This window comes from Epinephelus lanceolatus, chromosome 3, assembly GCF_041903045.1.
Source record: "Epinephelus lanceolatus isolate andai-2023 chromosome 3, ASM4190304v1, whole genome shotgun sequence".
NCBI lineage: Eukaryota > Metazoa > Chordata > Actinopteri > Perciformes > Serranidae > Epinephelus > Epinephelus lanceolatus.
In genome coordinates, this window is record NC_135736.1 from 36,190,391 (window position 1) to 36,211,244 (window position 20,854).

At 41.3% G+C, this 20,854-nt stretch overlaps 1 protein-coding gene across 1 annotated transcript in view; it reads left to right on the forward strand.

The window, feature by feature from the left end:
* Positions 1 to 20,854, forward strand: part of LOC117255193 (neuronal membrane glycoprotein M6-a) — a 41,647-nt gene that overhangs the window by 13,398 nt on the left and 7,395 nt on the right. Inside the window, exons 2-6 of the mRNA XM_033623841.2 lie at positions 4,125 to 4,317; positions 7,136 to 7,292; positions 11,693 to 11,846; positions 17,595 to 17,671; positions 17,805 to 17,870. Of these exons, the coding sequence (XP_033479732.1) occupies positions 4,125 to 4,317; positions 7,136 to 7,292; positions 11,693 to 11,846; positions 17,595 to 17,671; positions 17,805 to 17,870 (647 nt within the window). The remainder of the gene's footprint in view (positions 1 to 4,124; positions 4,318 to 7,135; positions 7,293 to 11,692; positions 11,847 to 17,594; positions 17,672 to 17,804; positions 17,871 to 20,854) is intronic.

The window sequence follows — 20,854 nt, forward strand, 5'->3', positions numbered from 1 at the left end:
CCGTTTGTGTTTAGCGTGTCCCAGTTTTTACCAGGTCACTGGGTCTTTCCTACATTTAAAGCCCAAATATGGAAATATGACGAGGATTATAACATGGCTGAAATTCAGGGCACACATGCATAAACACTGCACAGTCATACACATGCAGATATGAAAAATATTTAGACGCAAGACACAAACACATCGCATGAAAGGCTCTCTGAGAAACACAGTCACACATGCTCACAACACATTTATATCACAATATCACCATTCTCCAGTCTGTGTGTGCCCATCTGCCTCAGAGCTGCTGCACTAATGTGAGTCTTTATGAATGGCTTTTATGGCTTTATGAACATGAAATGACTCAGGTGTGTGTAAAAAGGAACCAAAATTAGCATGTAGCACATTAGCAATGAATCTTTTATTAAATGGAGTCAGTCATTGCAAAATGGTACCTTCCTACTGGGCATAGCAGCCATTTTTGTTCCTTCGTTACCGACCGAGGAGCACAGTGAAATCGTACATCGATCGTTTCCACACACTGAGACAATCATGAAAATGAAAACAGACTTTGCATCTATGCAAATGGATGATGTGTTTCTGTGTGTGTGTGTGTGTGTGTGTGTGTGTGTTTGTGTGTGTGCGCGCGTGTGAAAATATGCATTAGTGTGACTGTAACACTCGCAGAGCCGCACTGTTGCCATGACAACGCTACAGGCAAAGTGGGTCAGCAGGCTCCTGCCACACCCCTGTTGGCATGGCAACAAGGCTGGTCAATTAAACCTGAGCAGCACGATGACTCACACACACACATATACACACACACACACACACACACACACGCACACACAAACAAACCCCTTTCCGTGCAACAGGGAGGGGGAGTAGGGAAGTGATGTGTGTGTGTGATTGTCTTTCCTTTCCCCTTGCTTTCTGTAGGATTGCTGCTCTGTCTACGTGTAGGCTTTAGTGAGTCGGCGTGGCTGCATGCATGCTTATTTTAAAGACAGTGTGTGCGTGTGTGTGTGTGCATGTTAAGGCTGATATGGATGTTTTTAAGCCAAAAATGGAGACATTTTGAGCAAGAAGCAAACATCACAACTGACTGTGACAGACAGCGACGCCTGTCAGTCAAGACACAAAACATACCTCTCTCTGAACTGTAAAATCTTCTTAATTAAAAAAGCAATCTCAAAATCATCACCAAGACATACATGAAAAGACACTAGTTTAAATCAAGAGACCCTCCTTGTGGAAAATCACCATTAACTGTACATTATTTTTACTTCTAATAGTTGGGATTTTTGGAGGCGACGTTTAGAAACTGCAGCTTAATTTTGGCGTTATTGGGCAAAAATCCCATAATATATTACAATTTAAATGGTCTGACAGAAAACTAGACTTCTGCACCTTCTCTTGCCTCCGTTTTCAGGCTACGCCATGATGGAAGACTTTGGCCAATCACAGGTCATTTCAGAGAGACGTGTTCCTTTTGGCTGTTCTACAAATGCAGGTGTGCGTGTACATCCCTTCAGCGAAAGCCTGATTCAATGGTGGAGAATCCTACAGAGAAAGTTACTATTTCAGCATTGGCAACAACTGCCTACACTGCAAAGCAACCCAAAAAATGAAGATGGTGTCAAAAAGACTAAAAGAGAGCCTCAGAATTAAAGCAATAAAACCAGTGTCAGTATCATCAAAATGTTCCAGAGATGGACAGAAACTGTTGCTAAGTTTAGCCTCCTGTGAACCGCTCACAGCTGCGGCTTTAACTTCATGTTTATGTACTGTGGCGAATGTTAGATGTGTGTCCTCGGCCTCATTTCCCACCATCACAAACCATCACACCAGGAGGAGAGTGGACAACAGCTTCATAGACCCACAGTCAGCCGTAGCAATATGAATCCATCCCACACAAACCCCAGCTCCTGGTGACCGGACAGACCGTGCCACTAGATGGGCAAACTTTCTGTTGCTGCAGTAACACAGATTAGACCCGGCGCTGCTGCTGGCCACCAGCCCGCTGCGACACCTGGCAATGGGGGGTTTGCACTGGCCAAATTCAAGCCGCTACAGTCACCGACCAAAAGGCCATCCAGGAGCTAATTCTTATCTCAAATTGTACTACAATTAAATAAGATTAATAAATCAATGTATGGGAAACACTGGGTTACTGGACTGAGCGTGTGCGTAAGCTCATGGTCATCTGTTGGGAGGGGCTTAGGACAGAGAGAGGAGAGCTGCAGGAGGAGGGTGTATTTTCAAATTCACAATTAAAACAGTCAGAATAAACCTAGTGACCTCAAACCTGCCCTAACCATGTACTCTATTCTCGACTGTATATGCGAATGCAAGGCAGATTAATCTGTGGTGTAACACCACAATCCACATTAAATATAATGATTTGTTACTACACACCTGTTTGCAGTTGTACTAGTAAAGAAATGCATGAGGAAAAACATCTGCATCTTTGTGTGCCTGGTCCTGTTATGATCCTGATCCCTAACATTATATCTGAAGTGTTTTCAAGGGAAACACAGTCATGAACATGGCTACGGGAGCTGTTGAAGTATTTCTGGTTTGAAAATTTCTCTTCCTGTACTGCAGCCTTTTCCTCTAACTATTCTAAAACAGGAAAGTTTACCCTTTATCTGGCTGCAAGTACAGCACATCACAGCTCCAAAGGCAGCCACACATGAGTCATTTTAAAATGCCTGGACTGTCGGTGTAGGCTACCATTCAAAACCACAACATGGCAAGTAGATAAATCTTATTAATCAGGTTAAAAAAACAGCTAATATTTCTCTCACTAAGAATATGTTCTCTTATCTGCTAAGTTGCATCATGTAGATCACAAAACTCCTCTCACAACATGCTCCTGAAAGGGTCAGCTCGCCCAAAATGACAAACATATTTTCTCACTTACCACGAGTGATATTTAGCCATGGAGACAGTTTTGTTTATTTGTGACCAGATCGTGATATTCTGCCTCCACTCTAATACACAGGAGATGATTCATTTTGTTTGTGGTGCTCGAAGCACTAAAAAAGTGTATCTCAATCACTTTCCAGAAACAATGTCTTGGTTGCTCTGGTTTAATCAGACAGTTCTCAAGAGGAACTATATCCTCCATCAATGTATGGAAAGTACCTCTCTAACAGCTTTCTTGCCTAACCTCAATGACAAGTGCCCAACAGGTGTAATTTAAACAGCTTAGGGTGGTGTAGGAAGGTTATATCCCCTCCCCTCCCTTGTATGAGAGGTAGTCTAGCAAGTAGTCCTTATGTATCTTTGTACTGGACACAGAAATTAAACTGATATTGATTGCCTCAGCTGAGTCTGGGAAAGATGGCAACAAACGTACTTCCTAAAAGTTGGCGTGTTCCTGGAGAGTGAGACACTTCTTTCGTCTGTATCTGCACAGTATGAAAGTAACCATCTCACAAGCAAATTAACTTAAGTGTGAACATTCCTTTACCTCTGTAGGTTCACTATCAGTTTACATGTGCAGCTGCCACAGACGTGTGTATGTGTGTGTGTATGGGTGTATGTCCTATGCATTATGTCACCAGTGCTTTAGTGTATTTATGCATTCAAGCTCTGTACCAAGGCCGCTAATCAACTCGAGCCAGAGAATTTAAAACATAAACTGATATTTAATGAGCTCACAATTAATGAATACACTTTGGGACGCAGTTAGGAAATGTTTTGCCATACTTTTCATCTCTGCAGTCTCAATGGAGCTGTGAGTCTTTCACAGCAGAAGTCATAGGCAGGGGGCTGGTGCTTGCGTCACTGATTTGCATTATTTCCTCTGGGGTGTTGATACTTTGTTTAGAAACTGGCTTTCATTGATATCTTTTTGTTGTCGGTTGCCTGTTTGATTTGTTAATTTTTTTGTTTGAAGCTGTGTCACTCTCCCAGAATTGTTCATCGGAACTTGTTTTGTACGTGCCTTGTATTGTCATTATCATTGTGCACGTACGTGCCTAAAAATTTTCACCATCAGCTCTCTGAATCATCTATTTCGGACATATGAACTTTATGTCGACGGCTGTTATCATTCATAGATTATTTACTTCATCATACTGATGTTAAAGATACTGTCAGCATAACACTTGTGTCTTTTTCTGTCCGTTCAGGCTGTAAGGAGTGTTGTGAGCGGTGTGTGGGCAGTCTGCCCTGGGCCTCTCTCATTGCCACTATTCTCCTCTACATGGGTGTGGCCTTGTTCTGTGGATGTGGCCATGAGGCTTTGAGCGGCACCGTCACCATCCTTCAGAACTACTTTGAAGTCATCAGAGCCCCGGGAGAAACGCTGGATGTGTTCACCATGTGAGTGATTTGTTTTTTCTTTCATATTTTTGGCATAATAAATATAAATTGCAAATTACATTTCATTACACTCATGCCGCAAGTTTCTTATCACAGTCAGGGCCCTGACACACCAGGCCGACTGTTGGCTGACGGTCAACGTTGGGCCATTGGTGAGCATCTGTCGCCCTAGTTTTTGCGGTGTGTCCCGCACCTTTGGTACCACTGGGCCCTTGTTGGCAACTTTTCAGCCAGTTCAGCATGCTGAATCAGCGTTGGACCTAATGGAGCCCAACCCAATTAAATAAATCTGACTGGCAGTTATGCTCAGTGTACAAGAAGAGAAACGGAAGTGAGGAAAGCTGACAAACAACTTAAGTCCAGAGACTGAGACTGAAACAAAGTTGTTATTAAGTAAGATTATTTTTTCAGCCATTGAGGTCTTTAGCAGAAACAGTTCGTAAGTGTTCGCTGACGCACAGCAAATATAATTGTTCCTGCAACATCAACAGACTTCCTAGTGTCTTAAATCTTGTCAGTCTTCCAGTTTCTCTTTTTGAATAATAAATACAGACGACGGCCACCTGCTGGTGGGGAGAGTTATTTCCTCTGACGCAGGCAGAATGTACATGCTAGTTGGCTGCTAGCTGTATTCTTTGCAGTGCGTTCAAGGCATCTTTTTGGCCAAGACACAGGCAACATGAGGCAACACAACACTGGCCTTCGTCGTGACTAGTTCTTTGATGTTGGTTTGATGTGTCTGAGCAACCCGTACTCGAAGGCGTTGTAATCCAGCGCTTGGGCAGTGACTTGCGGCTTCAGACACTGACGAAAAAGCCATCCTTTAACATTGGCATGATACACAGCCAGTTGCCGTCTTAACTTTGGGGCAAGAACGAAAGTTAAGGCGGCGAAAGTCCTAATAGGGACTTTCACCCTGGACAGTGGTGCTTGCATCCCGTACGATTTTTGTTGCCTTAACCCAACCATGTGCATCAGTTTTTGGAGGAAAAATAACGTCAATTTGCATTGGTGTACTGACATAGTGCGTTTATTTTGAAAGTCATAGGAAACTGTACATTTCTTATGAAAATGGAGGTGTATTTTGAAAGAAGACAATGTGTGGAATAGACATAACTTGACAGGACACCCCAGAACGTCAACAATCAATGCACCCAGGGTACCTTTCACGACATATCTGGATGTGGAAGGTCCATGACCAAACGTCGATATGTGACGAGGTCAGAGTGAGAATGTGTTGGTCTGTGCTTTTAGGATAAACTCATCACATTCAGGATCACAGGACAAAGTTTTCATCTTTAGGTACATTACTGGTTGGCCTCTTGTATTTTTTCCATCACCCCTGTGAGAACCATTACAGCCTTTAGTCTTCCTAATAAATACACAACACATTGTCAGTTTGACAGGTAATTACAGGTCCATATGTGGTCTGACTCAGTAGCCTACTAAATGGATTTCTGTTCAGGGAATATTATCTGATATTTGGCCAGTCTGGGAATAAATTCCATCAGTGCTGATGCCTTCAGTTTTCAGTGGTGGAAAAACTGATTCAGCAACAATAATCCATGAGCAGATTTTTCTGATTTTGTCAGAAACCAGCAGGGATTTACTGTAACAGTACACAAACCCACGATTCGGTGTGAGTTTGGTGCAGCGAGAAAAAAATATAGATCTGTTTCTTTTCATGTTTTTTTTAACAGACAGTAGTGCAAGTGTCATAGATGGACACAATCCTCTTGCTGGGGACTGAGATAGTATTTTGCACTCAGGCAACTCTGGAAAAATATTTTTTACTATAAAAATAAGGAGCATTTCAAACACTTGGGTATTGCACTGAACAAACACCAAAATACTGGAGATACAATAATAAGCCTTGTGCAATAGAAGTTCTACCTGGCTATTTTTAAATATTCAAAGCACCCAAGCATTTATTATCCTGCTAATTGGCACATCTGGGTGATGCCTTGAATGTGTGTTCGCATGTTGGATGTGTTTACATTCATATCCCCTACAATGGTAGAGCTACGGTGCACAGTGACCTAATCTTGTGCCCAACTCTCTTTCCGTTGCTGTTGTAGCTGCCTGGGAACCCATGGGCAGGTCTTGCAGCTCCAGCATTTGCACTTACCATAGTGTGACTGACTCACACATAGGGTTCCAGCGGTATGAGAATTTCACAGTACTATAACTGTCTCAGAAAATATCGTTTCCAAAACATTCCACAGGAACCAATGTTCTTACACCCACTCTGTCCAACAGCTAAACTCAAGCTCACCAAATGTGTTACCAGTGTAGGGCTAAAAGTTTGCAGCAGAAGTCCCGTATGTGAACACTGGTCACACCTTATGTGCATTGATCTCATACCATGTATTCTGCAGCTGTGAGCAGCAGACTGTGACCGTGTACTATGATGCTTCGTTACAAATACACAAACCGTTACAGCCCTAGAAACCATGTACATGTACACAAACATAACATCTTGATGCAGTACTGAGCTAAATGTGACACTTGTTATTCATATCAGTTAAAATATTTGCCTGAAGAGTGTGAGGGAGCTGACCATACAAGTTTTCCACTCATTATAATAGGGAAAGTGCCCACTACCAAAACCAACCCACTTATCACAGATCACGCCTCATCCTCCATCTTCACTTATTATCTCTGAATTGTAAATGGCGATTACACTTGGTAATTAAGCTGAAGATATGATATTAAGTCTACAAATAACACTTCAAGATGTAGCATGAAAATAAACATACTCAGTAATTACTGACACAGTGTGTGTGTGTGTGTGTGTGTGTGTGTGTTTTCTCCACAGCATTGACATCCTGAAGTACATCATCTATGGCCTTGCAGCTGGATTCTTTGTGTTTGGAGTGCTGTTGCTGGTGGAGGGCTTTTTCACCACCGGAGCTATTAGGGATCTCTATGGAGAGTTCAAGATCACTGCCTGTGGACGCTGCCTGACTGCATTTGTAAGAGATCTCTCTAACCAGTATATTTGATGTGATACGCTGACAAATTAATTGTATTGTCACACTGTCAGATAAACAAAGGGCTTGTAGCAAGATGTTTTTGGGTAGTTGGCAGTAATGGATTACATCGTTTAAGGGTAAAGGCTGGTATCATGTTTTTCCTGTTGAAATACAAACACCAAAACCAACAAGAATTGTGTGCGTAACAAAGCCTGATACCCTGTGCAAAAAACTCCAAACTTTAGGTCTAGTGTTTAGGATTTAGTGGCATCTAGTGGTGAGGTTGCAGATTGCAACAAACTGAAGCTGCTTCTGTGTGCCAAGTGTGCAGCTCTGCAGGAAGTGGCTTTGAAGCCAATTTTCATAGTGGCCAAACAGTGGAATCACAGCCTTCAAGGGATGCCATGTGGCCCAGAAACAACCCTGCAAAATGACTTGTTTTGCTATCAGAATCTGATCCATCCGGTCCAATAACGTTTGGAAATTATAGAAGAGCAGCACAATTAAATAATTTCAAGCTAGTGGAGCATTAAACCAGCAGACTCTTATGGGCCAGACAGTGTGGAAGCAGTGCCGATTATCCAGGTAATATATGTGGCAGTTAAACATTTTTGGCTTCGTGTGCCAACGCTGCATAAAGTTCTCTTTATACATCCATGCAAGTGTGTAGGGGAACTATGGTGGCCGACGCTTAAACGTAAATGGGAGCCAGTAGTTTGTCCGTTCTGGCCTACTGTAAAAACAACATGGAGGACTCTGAATAAGAGGACCTGCTTTGATATGAACAGCTCATTCTAAGGTAACAAAAACACAATGATTTTTTGTTTCAGGTGATTAAACACTAATTAAAAAAAACACAGTTGTGGACCTTTAAATACACATTATGAGCCAAACGGTTGCTCTAGGTGACAAGTTCCTTCATGAACACACACACACAGAATAGTCCCCAAAGATCCAATGACCAGCTACTTTGGGAAATTAGTGAGACTTTTGTCAAAAATTAAGCTATATATTTATGCACTGCTTTTAAAGATTTTACATGTGCCGTAGGAAGTAGTGTGTTTAAAGGTGAGAGCCACAAACAGAGTGGAGGTCAAAAATATTAGACTAAATTCCTAAAAGGCTTGTGATATCAGTTATGTTGTTTACCGTTGTATCACATGTAGATATTATTGTGCATCCCTATATTGTTTATTTAATTCTGATAAGAATTCCCTCAGTGTTCATGGGGTTTTTACCGTGAACTGAATTTTCTGCAGAGGTCTCTACCTCTCTAAAACAAACGCATCAGGTGATTAAAACCATTAAAAACCCTGAATAAAGCAGTTCCATGTTACAAACCGTTTCTTCTGCGCTGTTTGGCACCATACAGACGGCTGCTCACCGAGCGTCTGCTAATGTGTGCTCACCTTTCTCTCTGATAGCTTAGTGTGTGCTCATCTGATTTATGATGCGGACGTTATGGAGGTTTCAAGCAGGAGCCGAATTATCTGCAGAGGTGTCATCCTCTTAAAAACCAATGGACCACGTGATTTAACCAGTAAAGACACTGAATAGAGCAGTTTCATGTTACAAATTAGTGTTTCTCCGACGCTGCTCGGTTCGTTGCAGTTGTGCTGTCAGCCTAGCAACTGCTAATGTGTGAGCACCTTTTTTCTCTGATAACTTAAGATCACACATTCAGGAGGTTTTTACCAGGAGTCGAATTATCTGCAGAGGTCTCCTCCTCTCCAAAACAAAGAGAACCAGTGATTTAAACTGGTAAAAACACTGAATAAAGCAGTTTCACATTTTAAAAAAAATAAGATTTTCCATTGCTGCTTTTCGTGGAGGGGCTTCTAACAATAGCCCTTTTTAGATAGGAATTGTGCAAATTTGCAGGAAAGCCCAATCAGTCTGCTTTCAGCATTGGCAGTATAAAAACAAAATCGGGGAGTGCAGCAAAATGTCACCTACTTACTTTTGTTTATACAGAATGCACCTTTTTCGGGGCAATGGGGGGCGTGAGCAAGTAAAAAAAACATTTAGCTCAGCGTGTGACGTAAACAGTGACGTGGGAGGGAAGCCACAGCTGGTCAGTCCTTCGGCAATTCTCTTGTTAGTTGGCCCGTCCTTCACCGTCCCCGTCATTTGACGGTTCTTCGTTTGTGAGGACAAGGAGGGCGTGCAATTCCTTGTCTCCCCAGTTGCTCATATTTACAGTGTCTGTCAGGTTTGCGTTTCCCTCTTGCTACTAGCTGCTCATTCCTGCTATCAGCTATTTCCTGTTTATCCACCGCCAGTGGCTTGCACATGCGGCGTCATCAACATCTCCTCCCATAAGTCTTCAACAGCCCCTCTTGTTGCGGAAGGGCGCCTCGGTCTGTTTAAACTAATAGGGTTCCGTCAATATGTCTACCCTACAAGGGGGAAAATTGGGCACCTCGGATCAACTCGCCAATCCGGCTCTGTGTATCTAAGCGCTCACAGCTCTCCGGCAAAATGGCCCAACATTTGCCAAAAATCTGGCAGTGTAAAAGGGGCTTATGATGGCAGACATGAAACAAACAATTGGCCTTATTAGAGCCAGTGGTTAGTTTGCCCGTTCTGGGCTGCTGCAGATACATGACGGTGCAACATGGCGATCTGCGTAAACGAGAACTCGTTCCCTATGTAGATATAAACAGCCCATTTAAATGTAACAAAAACGCAACTGTTCTTATTTCAGGTGATTATACCCCAAAGAAAACATAATTATTTTACTGTCATATTCCATTTCTGCCAGTATATCACCCTAAATCCAACACACTGGACCTTTAAAAGATCAGTTCCTGCAGAAGTGGCATGATGAGCTCCACAGCACAGGTTTAGGTTTCAGGGGGGAATGCAGGTGACATATCCCCCAAATATTTAGAACAAGTCCCCCCAGAGAGCTTTTATTTGAAAAAATAAAAGACATTTAATTACAATTTTAATGCACTCGAAATTTTATATGGAGGATCATCCCCAAACCCCCTGATTCATATGTCCCCCTCCATGCTGAAATAAAATCTACACCCTTTCTTGAGAGTATGCCATCATGTGACTTCTACTGTGAATTTAAAGAGGACTATAACTCAGAAGTAATCATTTTGTGAAAACAGGAGGAATGCCCAGGCTATTTGAAATCTTTGAGATTCCAATTCCTAAAATAGCAGGAGGATACAAAGAGTTTGGAAAGGAATAAAAGCTTCTGTAATTTATGTAATGACAGTCGCCTGGGGGATGAATATCATGTTTTATTTGAATAGAAACATTGTCGAAAATAGGAAGAAGAACCTGCCAAAAATGCTTTGTAAACTACATGTCCAGGTTTAAACTTGCCATATACATTATTACAGACAGATAAACCAAGGACAATATGTAAACTAGGTGATTTTTTGAGTATCACTCTGCCTCTCTTTAAGTGACTCACTTTGTTCTAATGATCTATTGTGGTTGCTTCTTAATATCAGTATTTGTGTTTCAGAGTAAATAAATCTGATTCTAAAATGATGTATTATGAAGTATTGTTGGTTTTGGTTTTCTCAGAGGAAAAATATCGACACCAACCTCATCCTTTAATGTTGTGTAATATTAGCACCTCCCTCCGGATAAAGATTTCCAGGTACTGGACACTGTTTTGGAACAAACCCAGGACTGGCCTAACTCACTTTAATCAGCACAACAGATCTTTGTGCAGTTGTCCCCTGAATTATTTTATTGTCTGTGTTTCTCACTGCGAAACTCAGTCTCCATGTGGCCTCTTTCTGTTAGTCACGTCTGATTCATGTGGAGGAGGGAGACAGAGAGAGAGAGAGAGAGAGAGATTAGGCATTGTCCACTTCTGCTCATCTGCCCAGGAAATGTTTCCCTCACATCTGTAGTTCTCTGCGCAGTGGAGAAGGAAAGCTTTCTGGTCCAGGCCTCTGGAGACACACAGCGCACGCACACACACTCACACATGCAGATCTTTGGCCTGTGAGAGAACGCTAAAAGGCAAAAAAGAGAAAGAGAAAACAGTAATCGGCAGTCAGTTGTAGGTGTTTTAATGCCTCAGTGTGAAATGATGGAGAGCACTGACACAATTACCTTCACACTTGTGCAGTGTATCACATACAGTATGAATCTAATTTCAAAAAGTGTTAATGGCATAATGGGAAATGAACGTTGCAGATGAATATTGTACTTTTTGCATATTATGTATAAATGAGTCCACTTTACATAATGAATGCAATATATAAAATGAGTTCATTAGATAAAGTGTCAATAAGCAACTTAATAGGTCTATTTTCTAAAACACTACAGATTTTTTGAATACTATTTTTACGTTTGTAAAGTAACAGTTGTCTCATGCAAAACATGTCATCTATGTCACTCATGTCTTGTCTCTGTATTTGCAGCTGATGTTCCTGGCCTACCTGTTCTTCCTGGTATGGCTCGGAGTGACAGCGTTCACCAGCCTGCCAGTCTTCATGTACTTCAACGTTTGGTCCATGTGTCAGAACACCAGCTTGGTGGAGGGAGCAAACCTCTGCCTGGACCTGCGTCAGTTTGGTATGTGTTATGGTTACAGAAAATATCTCTGAAAAAGATGGATGGATGTGCTGCATCTACCTACTGTCTTATCTATGCTGAAGGGTTGAAACCCTGGCACATTGTAGACTCACTATTGATTGGAAGCTGTGTGCAAATGCTGTTCAAGAAATTTAACCTCAATCAGCCTAGACTCACAAGTCAGTCTTTAGATGCTTTGCTTAACTAAAGACTGATGACTTTCTCCCTGATTTTGTGTTTAGATGGGCGGATACAATTTCAGAGTTTAAAAAACTCCCTACATTGCAGAACCAATAGTAAATCTGCAGGGCGGTCCTTCGGTGGCCCGCTGAACTCTTGTGCTTGTAAACATAGTCCCACTAGAAACACGTGTAGCGGTACAAAATGGCTCAGCCATCAAAGTTAGTGGGTGTTCGTCATTCTCGCCAACTAAAAGAAACAAACATAATCTTTTACAAGGCCATGATTCATCCGTCCGGCCGGACTATAGAGGGAATCGCCTTGTTGTTTACAAATACTTCCGGGTAGAAAACCAGCAGAGCTTTAAGCTATATATATAGCCTATATATCACATTTTTCACATCATTGTATCACCGTTTGGACTAATCCGATGTTTGTAAAGTCTATAAACACAATGATTGAACAAACATTACTATTTCTGTGTGCACGTTTAGCTGGGCTAACTGTTAGCTGTTAGCCCTGTTAGCCGTTAGCGGTGTCTGTAATAGGTAATAACTCATTAAACAGTCCCTGAAAAAAATATCTTTCCAGCGGATATCTTAGTTACAACATGATTGAGCTAGCAAAGCAGTTTTGTGTTGCTATGTGTGGTATTTATTCAGTTTTGGGAAATCACGATGTCTAGAAAGCATCGGTGGCTGCAGCTGACAGGGACAGCTAACACTAGCAGCAAAGCTAACAACAGGACATCATCTGTTAAAAGCCTCCCGTTGTCAGATATGACATGAAACTACTCCAGTTACCTCAATCATGTTGTAACTAAGACATCCGCTGGAAAAAATATTTTCTTCACGGATGAGCACACGTTTGATAAAACGGAGTTTAATCTCTCGGCATCCATTTTCAAGCTCTCTGTGTGTTTGTTTCCTTGCGAACCAAAAAAGGAGGAGCACACATTTCCGAGAAGGCGTGTCCTTTTCAAAAATGCAAGAGGCGTTGCTTTGTTGCCGGCTGTTTTTGCCGGTGTGTTAAACACACTTTAGAAAGGAGTGTCCCCAGACTATCAGAAAGCGGAGATCTCTAATTGTCTGGTGGCGAGACTACAATCAGCCTGATGGGGGCTATAGATTAAAATTGCAATTTTGGAAAGGAGATGCCCCTCCCATCATCAGTCCTTTTGACTTGAAGTTGCACACAAAAATCCAGCTCAGTGTGCTCTACAAAAAACATCCTCAAGAACCATTAAAGTCTGCCCAATTAGATTTTCTTCCATTTAGATTTTTTTGAAAAACTCTTTTTTGGCATTTCTTCCTAAATCGTAGATTCAATCACTATCAAATTATCTGTGCATTACAATTAGATAAAGCTTCACAAAACTTGCATAAAGCTTGTTTACGTCTTTTTTAGTTTTCAAGATATTGACCAATGAACTTCAGGAGGGGCGTGGCTTAGCACATTAGACCTAACTCCACAACCCTTTGGCAAATCATTACAAAACTTGCTAGATATGTCCACAGAGTACCTGACACATACCCTGAAATTTTCATTCGAATTGACCACCAGGGGGCGCTCCAAGTGCAAAGAAAAAAAAAAGACGGGGCATAGCACTAATAAGACTACAAATCAGAATTTTTTTGTGCAATCACTTGCAGGTTATGTTTCGTAACAGTGTTAAACCTAGTGTGTGAAATAATTTTGAATTTGCTCAGTAGGGGGCGCCACCTGTTCTGGACAAGTGCATTGGCCTGGTGAAGAATTTGGCCATAAGTCAATGAGAGTTTATCCGCTAAATCATATCATATTATAAATCACTTATCAGTAAACTTGGTGGATATTTTTGATTAAGCTGTTGAAGCATGTCCCCAAAATGTTTTCCCAGTTGACCAATAGGGGGTGAGGGCATTACCAAAAAAGACCGCAGTCTGTCCGATATAAAAGCTACCTGTTAGTTATGTCTAATGCAGGTGCTGGAAACTGTCAAAGGTGTTGATCCCTCACAGCTTTCAACTTTTAACAGTCTGTGCAGGCCTGAACACCTGTGACTATTTTTTATCATCGAAATATTGAAGTTACCATTTCTGTGTTATCTTGTGCAATGTTTTTAAAGTCACTGACCTTTACGTGCAATATTTTGAGTGAATTCACAAACCCAGTAGTAAGAAAGTAAGAAAGAATTTCTTTGATAACACAAAATCTTATATGCGAATATGCCTCAGGGCGTGAAGACTGGTATTCCACTCACTTTGGTTCAAATGCAGGGAGAGGACAGAGAAAAGCATCTGTCTCTCTTGTCTTTCTGAGCTCAAGCTTAGTGAACTTTGACCTGCTTTTTGCATATCCAATCGTCCACTGTGCTGAGCTGCACTGAGAAAAACTAGAACTTCTACAATTTGAAAGAAACATCTCTTTTTCTCCTTCGGGGTTTTATTAAAGTGGAAACAGTTCTCCTATCATCCACAGGAATTGTTGATCAGCTTTCGATTACAGTCTGTCCGTGCATCTTGTGCTCTTGATATCAAGTGCCAGTAAAGATACATATTCTCATACAGTTTTTCCTGCACTGCCTGATTACTGAGAGAGCACATACTGCGTGTATCCTCCCACTTAGTGCAGGCAAGTTACTGGCACACATAACGGAAAAACCTGTGTGTGTGCGACAAAATTGCCAAATTACCAATAGAAAGCCCACAGTGTACCATGTGCCACAACCAAGCCCAGAATCTTCTCCTCACTCAGAGGGACCAATGAAGCTGAACTAAGCTGGACTTTATTGGTGTTTTAATGACAGAAGATGATTGAGCCCGGTCTGTGATGTTAGCAGAAGGCCTGTGGATTCAACATGTGTCAGGTTTGGTATTCCAGGGATCCCACAGGTGGGCTGGTGAATTAAAAACTGTTCCCATTCCTCAGCACTTTTCTGACACTCCAAGAAAGGCTCTGTCATTTTACATTTGTGCCTCTTTTAGGCAGTTGTTTAGCTTTGATTTAAGAAGTGTCCAAACAAGAGGGCTAAATAAAAATCCAGGAAATAATTAAGTTGGTCATTATACAAAATTCTGCCAGTATAGTACTAAATATGCTAAATATGCTTCTCCTTTGTGGCTTTTTTGTACCATATCAGAGTAAAATCAGCAACTCATTTCACAAGCTCCATTGTTAAACTGCAGCACACAGAGTGCAGATGCAGTGAAACATTTCCAAAAGAGCAAATAAACACCAAATGGGAGTGAAAAGGATATTTTACAGTGAGTTAATGGCTGTTTGGACAAGAATAAAAATAAAACCAAAATATAGCCACAAGCGGCAATCCCTGGTTCAAGCTCTCTCTCTCTCTCTCTGTCAGAAGAAGGAAGCAGCTCAGTTGCCAAAATCAAAGCCACAAGCAGCAGTGAGCAGGTTTCAGGCTTCACAAAGCTGAGCAAAGACACTTCAGCTGGTTTGTTTAAAGGAGGAGTGAAAACGATCACACACTTGTTTCATCATCACAGTAAATGCAGCATTTTAATAACTGCATACTCAAAGTCACGTCTTTTGCTCTGCCTTTATCAGATGTAAACGAAACGTGGTGGGTACCTTCAGGACTTAGTGCAGGATGTCGCCACTGAGTTTAATCAGGATCGCTCCAAGACAACTTGAGTTAAGGTCTATGTCCTGCTAAGCCCCGCCCTTTGTGAGGACTCATTAAAGTGGCCATGTTTTTTGACTGATCTTGTTTGTTTGTAATAGGATTGTGTAGCTCCATCCATCTGATGTACATTTTGTAAGTGTTATTTGCTGTTTCGTCACTGCTACAAATGCAGCTGTAACAAGTATGTCATTATTACTATCCTCAATCATATTTTAAGGAGCTATAAATTATATTTAGCCACAAAATAAGCCTGAAAAGGCGGCGGCCAGTAGCTCAGTGCTTAGAGCTGGCTTCCCATGTACAAAGGCACAAAGGCATTGTCCTTACTTCAGTGGCCGTGGGCTCTATTCCAACCTATGGCCCTCTGCTGTATGTCATCCCCTCTCTCCCCCCTCATGCTTGAGATGGTCCTGTCTAATGAAGGCAAAAATGCCCAGATAATACACCATCTTATCTAGCTGCATTGGTGTGAACCAGCAGGTTTTTAGAACGTTGCAGAACGGCGTATTGCAAGTAGTTGCCTATTTAAGCTTGTCTTGTTGCAAATCTTTAGTCTGAACTGAGCTTTTCATTACTGTGATTGACATTATGCAAACAAACAAAAAAATCCATCATGGTTTTTTTTTATATAGAGCACACTGAGCTACATATGTGTGCCAAATTTTAAGTCAATCAGACTCACTGTGTGTGGGGCCTGGCCTTTTCCAAAATTGCATTTTTGGAAGTTATTTACAGCGCCACCATCTGGCCGACCAAAGTTATATTACTTGGGAAGATTTGCACATCATTTCACGTTTTTCAGGCCAAGTTTCATGTCTCTAGCTCATTTCAGCTCACAGTGAGTAGCAGCATAGGACGACAAATAGCAATAAATCGCCAAAACCCAAGGGTTCTGATCCTTCAGGGCTTCAACCCTAATAAATAAGATTAACCATAACCCCACAATTATTACTCACTGTAGAATGCAGAGACTGATTTTCACACCGCATTTCAAAATAATTCACTTTTCCATGTAGGGCCTTGTATTCTAATTATATTATATATAGTTATTTCATCATATTATAATGAAATAGGCAGTCAGTGACACTGGAAACTTTTTGGACACCTTAACATGAACTTTTGTTTTTATATTGAGACAAATAACATAAACACACACACAGCACAGTACACATATACATATCTGAGAGTCATGTACTCATGGCGAAGCTTCCCACTGGCCACCAATTTAGACTTTCCATTAGCATGTTATCTGACTCACTCAAACAAGTGCGATAACGTATGCACATACACAACACATCCACTGGGCACAGCGCCATGAACTTTCTTTGCAATTGAGAACACAGTGGTTTATGGTTTAATACAGTATCCACGACTTCTGACACCATATTAAACCACTGTGTTAAAAAAAATGAATTATACACCTTTATACATGCTAATAATACATTCACTACTTTGTGAGATGTGCACATGTGAGAATGATTATGTGTAATTCTACATGGTTCAGTCCAAGCTCTGTCCACCATGTTGTTCTCCAGGTGCCCACATAAAACAAAGAGGCATTTTGTAGAGTCTCCTGCTACGCTGCCATCTACTGTCCACAGTTTAAACTGCAACTTGGCCCCCTGTCAGCAAACTAATTACTGTATCTAATGAACATCGCTCACAGGGAATAATTACAGTATCTCACTTAAAATAAAAATGCTGGCTCATAAAGGTTTGGATTCAACAGTGTGGTCAGTTTGATGTGACTGAGTTGATTCTCATAAGCAGCACTCTGTGGTCATACTGGACAGCTCCCAGTGGTCAGCACTGCAGTACCAGTGAAGCAATGCTAGTATTAACTTAATAAATACAGAGACTCTTTCAGCATTCTTGCAAACTATGGATGGGTGAAGTAGATGAATAATGAAGAGTGTATTTTTAATATCTCTGTTCATCAGGAGCGGTGACCATCTCTGAGGAGAGGAAGGTGTGTACAGGATCTGAGAAGTTCTTCAAGATGTGTGAATCCAACGAGGTGAGATGAAACAAGGAGAGACGCTAGAAGTGATACAGATATCAAATACAATGCATGGCCTGTTTAAAGACAAAGAGCAGACACATGCAAACCCTGAATGTCCGTCTAAAATGACTCCTGTTGTGTGTTACAGCTGGACTTGACCTTCCATCTGTTCGTGTGCACACTGGCAGGCGCAGGAGCTGCTGTCATCGCCATGGTGAGGATCATTATTCTCATACCTGATGAGAATGGCTACTAATTGGCAATGATTGGTTTGACCTCAAACCTGTGGGTCAACCTTATAATAGGACAAAAATGGACACAAAGCTCACTGGAGCACAGCCCAGTCACCAGAAGAAAATGTTGGCATTGTACGTTTCTGCAAACCATGGATATGTTACATTTGTTTGTTTTACATGTATGATATCAATGTTTTAAAAGTGATGTGGTGTATTATAGAGCACAAGAGGCGCTCCACAACCCAGTCACCCAAATTAAGTTTTAACACAGATATGTTAAAACTTTACATTTTGACAACACTGTGGTTAACATGTGGTTAATTTTAGGCACAAAAAAAATGGTTATGGTGAGGAAAAGATCATGTGTCAACTTAAAATACCCAGCTTTGGCAGCACAATCCCTGCATGAAAAGCGGCAATGTCTCAGCAAAAAGCGACTGCTTTTCGTTCCTAAGAAGCTGCTGGTATCACAACAATGATGCCTTAAATCACAACTAGTTTTGTTGCTCACGAGTCACAACTTTGTCATTGGGAGGTGGAGGGGATGGATGGTATGACACCTTGGCAAGATGCCTGCTAAGCTGCGCTCCACTGTTCAGGACCAATAAACAACAAAACTAGCTGGGATTTAACGCATCATTGTTGTGTTTCCAGCGACTTTTCAGGCACGAGAAGCGGTTGTTCTTTGCCAAGACATTGCTGCTTTTTATGCAGGGATTGTGCCACCAAAGCTGGGTACTTTAAGTCAAAACATGATCTTTTCCTAACCATAACCAAGCGTTTTTTGTGCCTAAACTTAACCACATGTTAAGTTTTAAAGTATCTGCTATATAATAACATGCAGATGTATCTGTAGTTTGCAGAAAAGTACAGTGCAGACATTATTTCTGGTGATTGCATTGTGGAACACCTCTTGTGCTCTATAATCAGAGTGTGTAGTGTACTTGTAGTATACAGAAATTTTTTTTTTTTTTTTTTTCAGAGAAAATGTCAGGTCTTTGAGGGGTTGTTGTTTATGTCATTAGAAATAGGCCTCATTCCCAAAGCCACCTATAGAGGGACACACAGAGAGAAAGACAGAGAGTGAGAGAGGAGTGAATCTAAGCTTGTGTGTCTGCAGTAATACAGATGGTGAGTCACCGAGCTGTTCAGCCATCAGAGGCGTGGAGATGATCAGCTCTGTCAGATATATCCCTCCATGTTGCATGTTGTGTTTTTTTTTTTGCACAATCTGAAATACAGAAAATGATGAAAAAATAGTATACAGTGCAGGGAGTGGCATAGAACCATATAGGCTTATCTGACGCCTCCATCTAGGTGGCACCAGAGCTCTAGACTGTATGCATTCATCAGATCTTTACTAACCTGGGCCCATATTAAACGTTCTTCATAATCTCTCTCTCCTGACCACCACTAGTGTAAACAGCAGAGCATTAACATCCATCCTGCTTCCATTTTCTGCACCTGCTTATTCCTACTCAGTCGCAAGGAGTTGGCGTCTATCCCAGAAACACTCTCCACTTCCCCCACAGTTTCCTGTCAGAGAAACAAATCGTGAAGCCTTTAAACACGAAAGAACCTAATCAGACTGACGGACACCTAATATGACAGCATATACTGAAAGTGATGAATAATATGTATTTCTGCTTTGTGGCAGCTGGTATGGTGGGTTTGTCTCCTGCTAGCGGGATGTCATAGCTTAAAATTTAGAGTGTATTATACAGGGTAATGTGGGAAAGAAAGCCCAAAGAATGCCATTCAGTTTTTATGACTTGACTGGGCCTCCAAAATGAAAAGCAATATTGTGTGGATCATGCAAAATGGATTTCAGATTATTAAGAATACTGCTTTGTTCAGTTACCCGTTTAATACAATAAAAAAATCACTCAGGGAAAACAAGTCAAAGCAAAATAAATGTGACAAAGGCTTGTGAAGCATGGTGTAATTACATGCTGTTAAGAGTAGTTTAATTCCAGTTAAATAAGTTGCTGTCCTGTATGTGATCAACAGGGGGCACTGGAGCTCAACAAGCTGAAGGGGTTAGGACTGCCTGCACAGTGCAGCTCCTGTCTCATACCTGCTTTACCACAAATACATTTGTCTCATCTAGAAATCAAATGTTCACAAGAAAAAGAGTATGAATTTCATACATTTCATTTTAACTCACATTTAACATGCAATAATGTCTTTTTTGGCCACTAGGGGGAGCAGAAACAAGTTGTAAGGACAACCACTGACATATTACTTAGCAATTTATCTCTATATATTGATTTCTACATATGAATGTGGAATCTATAGAAAAAGGGACAATATTTTGGTATCAGAATAACCCGTGTGAGACGCCTGCCAAGCTGCAGACCACGGTTTGAGACCAACAAGTGAGTGAGTCATCGCTGCGTTTCCTGTGGCTTTTAAGCCACCAAACATGAGTGTTTTTTTGGCAACCTGTCACTGTGTTTCCACCAGGGATAGAGCCATGAAAAGCCATTGTTTTTTACTCAGACATCACATCGTTTCCACCCACATATAGTGCCATAAAAAGATACTGTTTTTCACCAAGACATTGCTGTATTTCCGGCCCAGAAAGTGCCATGAAAACCGGTTGTTTTGACCGAAAACATGATCTTCTCCTGATCAGAATCAAGTGTTTTTTGTGCCTAAACTTAACAAGTTATCCACCTTGTTGTTGAAACATAAAGAAATGTAAAGTTTGAATGTGTGCGCTACATAATAACGTACAAATGTTACATATCTGTGGTTTGCAGAGACATAAAAAGACAAAATTTACTCTGGCAATTGGGTTGAAATTTCCAGTACTTTTTGGCAGGTAGTGGTAAGAGTGATGGAAGTGATTACAAAGAGGCTGGCGGACATTTTGGGGTCTGAAAGTAATTACTATTACATGCACCCTGTCTATTCGCCTTGTATCTATTGCTTCAGCAGGCTTTGTCCAAGGTCGATA